Genomic DNA, 9,231 nt, shown 5'->3' with positions numbered 1-9,231 from the left:
TAAATTAGGATTTAGAAAGGAAAGGCGCCGGCCCGCAGGCTTTATACATCTGGACTCGTTTGTGCGCCGCACTTTTCTAAATTTGTCCTAGTCCAAGTTTTAGTGTGAAAACTGAGTGTTTGATGCATGGGGCCTCTGTGCTGTGAGCCTTTCTTACAGCCGTCCTACTTTCTGCTGTTCCAGGTTTTCAGGAGCTTTTTCCATGTATGTCTCGTTTATCTGGACTTTCAGTTCAAGCCACTTTCAACACAATGAACTTTGACCCCAAGGAGCAGACACTTCCCGACAGGAGATACAGAGCTTTACTTTGAAGGGAAGCCCGTGTGTTTCGATATAGTTTCCGGTGGGAGCGGGACGTTTGACGCAGGACCGTTTCTGCGGCAACAGGATGGAGACGTCATCAGGAGCTGCTGCTGCCGAGGAGCCGCAGAGCAAGGCAGAGAAAAGCCTCGGTGAGAATTGAACCAGATGAATTTAATCTGGTTTTATTTTCCAATTCGTCTTGATCTGGAAATAAAACTTCTAGACTCATTCTGCAATCCCGGAAAATAATAAACATCAGAAACTTAGGAATGAAAATAACAATAACTGGAATGATCAACAAATCTGAATTTTAAAAACTATTAAGAGTAAAAACCAACAGATAAATAAACAAAATATGTGAAGAATTCATAAAAGTATCAGAACAAGAAAATCAATTTTAGCTCAGAAGAGTTGGTCAGAATTTCTTTCCAGAAATAAAAGACAAATTACAAAGCATAACGATCCAGGTGAAAATGAACTTTGACCCCAGGAGGCAGCTGAGCTGGAAAAGGTCCAAACTATTTCAGTTCTGGTCTGACCCGGTTCAGTCCATTCTCATGGCAAACGGTTTGCTGCCGCAAACCGTTACCGCAAACCGTTACCATGGAAACAAGCTCCAGGTTGCCAAGCATCTGTGAGAACAGCCGAGACCCGACAGTACCGGACCGGTTACGGACCGGTCTGGACCGGTTCCAAACCGTCTGGAACCGGTTCCGGACCGGTTCCGACCGGTCCGGAACAGGAACTTCTACAGGTCAATGGAAATCCAGAACAAAGTTTTTAGATATCCTGAAATGTTTCACAAAAACAATATTTACAAAATATCAGATTTAAGAAAATCTGACAAAACTAAAATATTTATTTTATTTATAAAGTATCAAAGTGCTGAGAATTCAACATCTTCTCAGTTTTTACAACATAAATAATAAGAATTATAAAACATACTAAATAGCCCAACCGAACCAGAACCGGACCAGAACCGAACCAGAACCTTAGCAGAACCGTAGCAGAACCGGACCTGCCTGCAGGGTTCAATAACCAGAATGGTTCTAATTCATCTGGAGTATAAACAGGATCTGCTGGAAATCAGCATAAAATAAACTTCAAAACATTTTAGGTTCTGTCAATTTGCATGAGTGACTAGAAATGATAAAATAAGGAGAAACATGTTCGAATGAAAAACACACTAAATAACATCGAAAGGAAAAATAAAATACTTCATTGATCCCTTAAAGGAGGGAAATTCTGTTTGTCCTTGGATACTACACAATAAAACAGTCAAAAAATAAACATACAATAAATAATCAATAAATGAACCAAAACAACAAAATATTCTCAAATTATTTATTTAAAAAAACCCACAATAAACAGCAAAAAGACGAAAAACTTGTTCATGTTTGTTTCTTCAGCTTCAGTTCAGCTGCTTCTCTGTTCAACAGACAAAGCCACTTCCTGACATTTTATTTTGAAAGGTCCTAGTGATATGGAGGACTTCCTGTTTGAGCAGCAACAGGAAGTAGATGTCATCAATGTTTCCATTCACATCTGAGAAGTTGGTTCCACTGTGTGTCCAGTTTGAAGATCATTTCCTCATCCTCTTCCTCCTTATCGTCCAATCAGAGCTGAGCAGCAGCAGCAGACTTCCTGCAGACGGCAGGAAGCTCCTCCAGCCCCTGCAGCTCCCGCAGACCCTGGACAGAAGAAGAGCAGCCAATTAGATCTGCCCAGAGACAAACTGGTTCTACTGGGACTGGTTTAAGACCCATCAGTCCTCTGGGTCAGAACCGGTCCAGTTCTGCAGATGAACTGACCTCCAGCACCATGCGAATATGGGCTTTTATTTTGGCGACGTCCTTGGTGAGCTGCTCAATGAAGCTGCAAGCAAACACAGAGTTAGCATGACTAGCATCTCTCATTAGCATCGCTAGCATCTTGCATTAGCACAGCTAGCATCTCTCATCTGGTCCACCAGTGGATCCTGTTAGCATCGAGCTAATCGACTAAACCTGTGGAAATCTGACATTTACATGTTGCTGAAAATTTAGGTGAAAATCAAAAATTATCACATCAGTTTGCTTTAACTTGGGCTAATATTGTAAAACATTCCAATATTTTAGTTTGAAAATCAGAAAAATATTCTAGATTAAACATTTTGTCTCACTCTTCAGCTGATTTGTTTCTTCAATTTTAAAATTAGTATCAAAATGTTCTGGAGAAATAATTTTAAACAAAAGATGTTTTAAAAACATTGATAAATGCTAAATTATAAGCATATAAAAAAATCAAAATTGAATTTTATATTTTTAGACAGTATTTTAGTATTTGACATGGAAAACACTTTACTAATCTGGAAATCTAAAACTATCTTGCTAAAGCATAAAAATGTTTCCATTTCTAAAATAAAATTTACATCTGGAGAAATTATATTTTGAACTTTTCCAAGTTGAATAATTTGAGACAAAGTAAAAACAGAAATTAATAAAATGTTAAAATCAGTTTCAGGAAGTAAAATTTCCAAAGTATTCTGTATAGTTGTTGCCATGGCGACGGCCAACATACAGTGTCAGCTGATTGGTCTTCTTGTCGATGAAGCGCAGCGCCTCCTGGTGGCTCATCTCCACGAAGAACCCGAACCCGACCAACACCAGAATCCTGGACGGATTGTCCCTAAGGAGAGGAAGACGAGCCGGTCAGAACCGGAACCGGAGTCCGGATCAAAAGCGCCTGGCGCCGTCCGGGTCACATGGCCACAGGAAGGGGAGGAGCTTACACTCGGGCCTGAACGAAGAAGCTGCAGCCCAGATCCACGTCTGCCTTCAGGCGCTGAGGCCCCGCCTCCTGCAGGACACAGCGTGATGTCACAGTGATGTCAGAGACCCGAACTGCAGCCACACAATGTAAACATGGAGAAAACAAACGTAGAAGAAATGTGGATTAAATATCTAAAACAGAAAAGATGTGAGAAAAATTTACAATTATCCTTTGAAGGAAAATAAAAGATTACTTTTAATCCCAAAATAAATTAAATGTAAAAATGCTGAAAATCCAGAACATTTCTTCATCCAATCTGAAAATCAGCTCTGGCTCTTTGTTCGATCAGCTCTCCAGACTGAAGATCAATAATCCTGAGAACCAACCAATCAGCAGCTGATTGGTCATGTTATTCAAAAGAAAAATAAAACTAAGAAACAGTTTCTGATTCCAGGTTATACTTTCATTTCATCTCCTGGGATTATAATCCAACTCCTGACAGCTGCTGAGACCACAGCGCCCCCTGCTGGAGAACACGTGAGGAGCCGTTTAAATGAGGGGGAAAGGAAAGTGGTGGCAGAGTGAGACCTCTGTCCTGATGGAGGATCTGTGCAGCTACCTCCAGAGTCTGGATGGCGTTCTTCAGCTGCAGGTAGTGAGACATCTTCTCATAGAGACGATCCCTCTGCTCCAGCACCGCCCTGCAAACATCACAACACCACAACCGGGTCAGAACCGAGTCACAATCTGTGTCGGGCAGAACCAGGACTTCCTCCATCTTGACCTGCAGACGTGGTTCTGGTACCGGATTCTGGAGAACGGGAACAGTTTTCACCAAAGAGCAGAAATCGATTACAAATGGAGAAAATGTTCTGATGGTGCAGGTCCACTCAGACGGTTCTGATGGTCCCAGTCCAGGTCGAGCCTATCTTCAACCAGATCAGCTGAAATCTGAGGAGCAGAACCAGAGAAGTTCTGGACCGGGTTGCGGACAGAACCTTCTGCTCCTCCTGGCAGCACAAAGTTCTGAGATGACAGGAAACATCTGGAACCGTCATCAGAACTTGAACCGGACCGGACCTTCAGAGCTCCTCGGTCCGGCCGGTGGGTTTCTAGTGGGATGTTGGCGCTGGGTGGAGTCAGCGGCGTCGAGCTGAGGCGCTAATTTGGGCCGAGAGTTCTGGTGTCCTGCCTGCCAGGCGCTCAGAGGTCCAGTTAGGGACCGTCTACTGGTGCTGGTCAAAAATATCATAAAAATGTTGATTTCAATCAGTAATTCCATTCAAAAAGTGAAACTTGTACATTGTATTTATAACTCATAACTGATGAAAACTACAAATTCAGTGTCTCACAAAATATTGTGGACAGGTTCAATATTGAAAACTTCTGGTGCTCCACACTAATCAGATAATTAACTGATTAGTGTGGAGGTTTCTATTAAAACCTGCATTTGCTTTAAATGATCTCTCAGTTCAGATCTGCAGGTCACATGACTGCTGACCTGACAGCTGTCCAGAAGATGATCTTTGCTCCAGAGTTCAGAGTTCAGACACATTCATAGAGGGTAGGGTGACCCTAAACCCGTCCTGGATCAGGAAACACACACTCATCGTGTCAGACCTGAAGCAGACAGGATGGACTCTGTTTCCTCTCAGTCTGGAAGAAGAGTGCGGCAGAATCCACGTTGCTTCAGGTCTAGTCAAAGTTTCCACACTCAGTGATGGTTTAGTATGTCATTTGCTGGTGTTGGTCAGCTGTGTTTTGTGAGGTCAAAGGTCAATGCACCCACCAGTACTTCCTGCCTCTGACCAACTTTGTAGAGATGCAGGTTTAATTTTCCATCAGGACATGGAAATCCTGAACACAAGAGTCCAGAACCGGGTTTAAGGTCCGAGATGGAAACTAGCGACGCACCAGGCGTCACATTACAGCTGAAGGCCCCAACCACAGGAACCTGGACTCAGGCTGACCGCCGCGCCGCAGCCTGGCGGACCTCAATCATCAACATTACAAGAAAAAACATTGGAATATATCAGCCTATGAGGAACAAATGAAAATAATAGACAAGTTTGTCTTGGTGGCTGGGATTCCTGATGGAACTTGATGATATTCCAGCTGTTGACCAAACTTCCTGCTGGGAGACTCTGTGACACAAAGTCAGTGAGGACATTTTCTAGAGATGAGATGAATCTGCATTTGACTTTACAAAACTTTACATTGAAAAGACCACAGCGCCCCCTGCTGTTTTCGTAGTTTGCAGGACATATGACCCGCTGACGAGGAATGAAAAGGCTGAAAATAGAATAAAATGGTCACAAGTCAAGAAACCCATCTGCTTCTCAGTGTTTGGTTCGTTCACGGTCCCGAACCGAACCGAACTTCGGAGCGCCAGGCGGGGCCGGGAGGGAACGGCCGGCCGAAATTAGCGTCCATGAATCGTATCAAGCTGGAGCGAGACGCCGCTCGATCCGCGGAGCCGCGCCAGGCAGAACCTACAGAACCTTCAGTTTGATCCGGTTCTGCTCAGAAACTCAGCTTCTTCTTGCGCTTGTTCGGCCCGGTTTGGCTCGGTTCGGTTCGGTTCGGACCCGGTTCCGTCTGGCTTACCGCAGGTCTCTCCTCAGCACGTCGCTGATGAAAGCTTCATACTGCAGAACCTTCTGGTCCAGACCGCCGGCACAACAAGCAGGACGAGCCGTCATGTTCCGGTTCTGAACGCCCGAGCCGAGCCAGATAAACTTCTAGAACCCGAACCCTCCTGTTAGCGCAGCTAGCATGCTGCTAATTCCTCTGCTTTTCTGTTATGATGCTGCGAACGTAACACCGGAAGCTGTTCTTGTTCTTTTATCTCCCTGGTGGCTGCTGGATGAGCGCTGATCCCCATACCGCCCCCTGCTGGTGGAGCACGACAGGAACAACGAGAAGCTCACAGGGCAGGGCAGGGCAGGGCAGGGCAGGGCAGGGCAGGGCAGGGCAGGCAGGGCAGGGCAGGGCAGGGCAGGGCAGGGCAGGGCAGGGCAGGGCAGGGCAGTGGAATTGTTGCATACTGTAATCACACTACTAATACTAATTGTAATTCAATCACAAAAATAATACACTCAGAATAAACTAATCAAGCACATTCATTTTCTGAAGGAAACATCTTTCAGAGGCACAGACAGAGCACCGCTGAGCACCTTCACTTTGGAGGAGGCAAAAGCCGCCCACTATTATAATTATTAATGTTATTATTAATATTGTTATTTGTTAGGCTGAAGGTGTTGGTCTAATCTGGTCTCTTTTGTGCAGGTTGTCCTGCTGCTGTTTCTGTTTCAGATCAGAATGATTTCTGATCTGATTAATGACCAACATGTTTTGCTCCCGTCGTTCGGCCCTTTGGCACAATTTAAAGCTCTTGTTGTTTCATTGAGGTTGTTGCTGCTGTTGCTGCTGCTGTTGCTGCGTTTGCTGCTGTTGTTGCTGCTGCTTCTGTTGTTGCTGCTGCTGTTGCTGCTGCTAAACCTGTTGATTCAGTCTGTTGATTACTGGGTTGGTAACTGGTTAAACTGGACTATTGCTACAGGTTGGGATCTTTATCAGCATATGGACATTTTTTAATGAATTTATTTGTAAATGTTTGAGGTTCATGGAAGATTGAACCAGTTACTTGATGGAAGTTTATCCTGTATAACTGTAAATAATTTTCACAACATTATTTTTCTGTCTCTGGTTTGTTAAATCAACCCTGATCCTCCCTGGTTTTATCTTTAGGTTTTCTGACAAGCAGAACTTTAAATATTGATCCCGTCATCTTAACGAGAGCAGCAGCATAATAAATGCTGCATTCTGCTGCAGCATCATAAATACTGCATTCTGCAGCAGCGTCATAAATGCTAAATTCTGCTGCAGCGTCATAAATGGTGCATTCTGCTGCAGCATCATAAATGCTGCATTCTGCTGCAGCATCATAAATGTTGCATTCTGCTGCAGCATAATAAATGCTGCATTCTGCTGCAGCATCATAAATGCTAAATTCTGCTGCAGCTTGATGGGTGAATGTGATTTTGTATGTCGACTAACATTGAGATAAATCTGAATGAATATTCATGAGCGGTGTTGAAATAGAATTTTAAATTAGCACAATAGTACACAGGCTAATCTTTACTTAAGACAAACTTAGATAAAGATCCAAACTAAAACAACTGGCCACTCTAAAAGTTTTACATGAATTGTATAGGGAGGATCTTAAAGAAGACAGACTGAGACTCCTTAACTCTCTTTAGACAGGGAGCCTGTCTGCCAGGCAATTAACAAATTCCTGAGCATGGTTCAAAAGTTCACTAGGATCTTAAAACTTTTTATAAATAATTTTATCTATATTAGAATTAAATATATTTCTTTAAGCATGTTTTTAAATAGTTACTTATTAGATCCAAACTTATAGTCATCATTAAGCATTACATTTTGTGCGAGTTTGTTTAAAAAACACCAACTGGTTTCTTGTTGAATCATTTTGAGGCACAGATAACGCTGCAGACCCACGCCGTAAATCACAGTCTGGCCAGAGGCTGGTAGGAGAAGAACTGGGTGTTTCAGTGGGTCTCAGAGGTAATAAAATGAACATTAAGACAGCCCACTCAAAGGAAAACACACCTCCTAATGCATATATTCAAATGAGGAGAATACACATTCTATAAAAATGGTTTGTTTCACAGCAGAAGTTCGAATCTCTTTGTGCTGAGTGAGAGTTTCCCAGAAGATGCATCTTCTGTTAATTTTTTGTCTTTTTACTCAGTTAATTGTTTCTGTTTTGTCATGTCTTGGACTTTTGATAATCTAGGTGAGATGCTTGTTGTAACATTATGTATTGCATTAAATTCTTTGGATAAAACTCTGAATATCTGAAGTCTGACGTCGTATGATTGCTCTTTCTCCTGCACATTTATACAGACACAAGAATTCGGGACAAAGAGGAATGAATTAACGAGCTAAATCAAGATATTCCTCATTTTAATTCTCAACAGCGGGTCCTTATTAATATAACTGAGTGAACATGGGAGCCGAACGCTTTGTGATTTTTCCAGGACACTATTTAACATCTCCACGTCTTTCAGAACATTTCTGATGTTTATCATCTTTCTGCGCCGCGCCTTCCTCGCTCTGATCCGTGTTTCAGCTGCTGCTTTGGCCCAGAGCCGATCGACTGCAGGGAAACGTCGGCCCAACTTGTCCCGGGTCGGCCCAACTTGTCCCGGGTCGGCCCAACTTGTCCCGGGTCGGCCCAACTTGTCCCGGGTCGGCCCAACTTGTCCCGGGTCGGCCCAACTTGTCCCGGGTCGGCCCAACTTGTCCTGTTTCCTGGTCCGTATAGAACCAGGCTGGACCTCATGGATGCTGCTCTTCATGTTCTGACTGTCACCAAGAATCAAATATGTTTAGAGATCTATTCCTGTTTTTTACATAAAATGCTACATTATTGCCAGGTCGTCATTTTTACCCTTTTCCACACAGATCTTTGGAAATGTGTTTATGTCAGATAATTATGAATGATGTAATACCCAACATCAGCAAATAAAAATGTCTTTATCACCAGTGAAGAAACTTTGTGTGTTATGACATAAATTTATCAGATCAAAAAATGAATCCTTCGCTTTCATTCAATATAAAATCAGCTAAATGTGCATTTAGATCCACATTCAGATGATGGCATTGATATAGTTATGGTTGAAACATTGATTCAACAAGTAAAACCTAATAAATCCATTAGCAATGAATAACTTCTATCATTCTGATCCCTAAACAAATAAAGACCATTTAATGATAGATAACTGGGGCGGCGTCACTCTATTAAATAATGACAATAACATTTTGGCCTCCATTTTAGTTAAAAGACTGAAAAATAGTTTAAATTATTTTATACATGAAACTTCAAACAGCTTGAATGTAACATTTCTGATTGGATTATAAAGATCTTCTCCATGATCCAATGGTCTTAGATTATCTAAAGGCCTTTGATACAGTTAGTCACAACTTTATTTTTCACACATTGTTTTTTTTATCTTTGGGAAGTTTTTCTTTAAAGCCTTTAAGACACTTGATAGAGATAATAACATTTCTATGAACTTCTGCTCAGCACATCTCGCTGGTTTTACGTCCAGGAAGGGGTTGCCAGGCTGTCCAGCCACAACTTACATTTTT

General features: G+C 42.4%; 1 protein-coding gene across 3 annotated transcripts; it reads right to left on the bottom strand.

The window, feature by feature from the left end:
- Positions 1–1,691: 1,691 nt before the first annotated feature.
- Positions 1,692–5,920, bottom strand: LOC129352983 (protein UXT-like). 3 transcript variants are annotated; one of them, XM_055022195.1, is made up of 6 exons: positions 5,662–5,912; positions 3,643–3,755; positions 3,074–3,185; positions 2,863–2,970; positions 2,115–2,178; positions 1,692–1,994 (listed from the first exon to the last, which is right to left on the bottom strand). In XM_055022195.1, exons 1-6 carry the CDS (start codon positions 5,754–5,756, stop codon positions 1,920–1,922), a joined length of 567 nt encoding a protein of 188 aa, XP_054878170.1. In that variant the 5' UTR covers positions 5,757–5,912; the 3' UTR covers positions 1,692–1,919. The 3 variants fall into 3 exon arrangements, with proteins under 3 accessions (XP_054878170.1, XP_054878172.1, XP_054878171.1); XM_055022197.1 differs by having other exon boundaries at positions 3,074–3,141; positions 3,674–3,755; positions 5,662–5,904; XM_055022196.1 differs by lacking the exon at positions 2,115–2,178 and having other exon boundaries at positions 5,662–5,920.
- Positions 5,921–9,231: the final 3,311 nt, after the last annotated feature.

The sequence above is a fragment of the Poeciliopsis prolifica genome, unplaced genomic scaffold (assembly GCF_027474105.1).
Source record: "Poeciliopsis prolifica strain line A6 unplaced genomic scaffold, Auburn_PproV2 SCAFFOLD082, whole genome shotgun sequence".
Classification (NCBI taxonomy): domain Eukaryota; kingdom Metazoa; phylum Chordata; class Actinopteri; order Cyprinodontiformes; family Poeciliidae; genus Poeciliopsis; species Poeciliopsis prolifica.
This window is presented reverse-complemented; position numbering and strand designations above follow the sequence as displayed.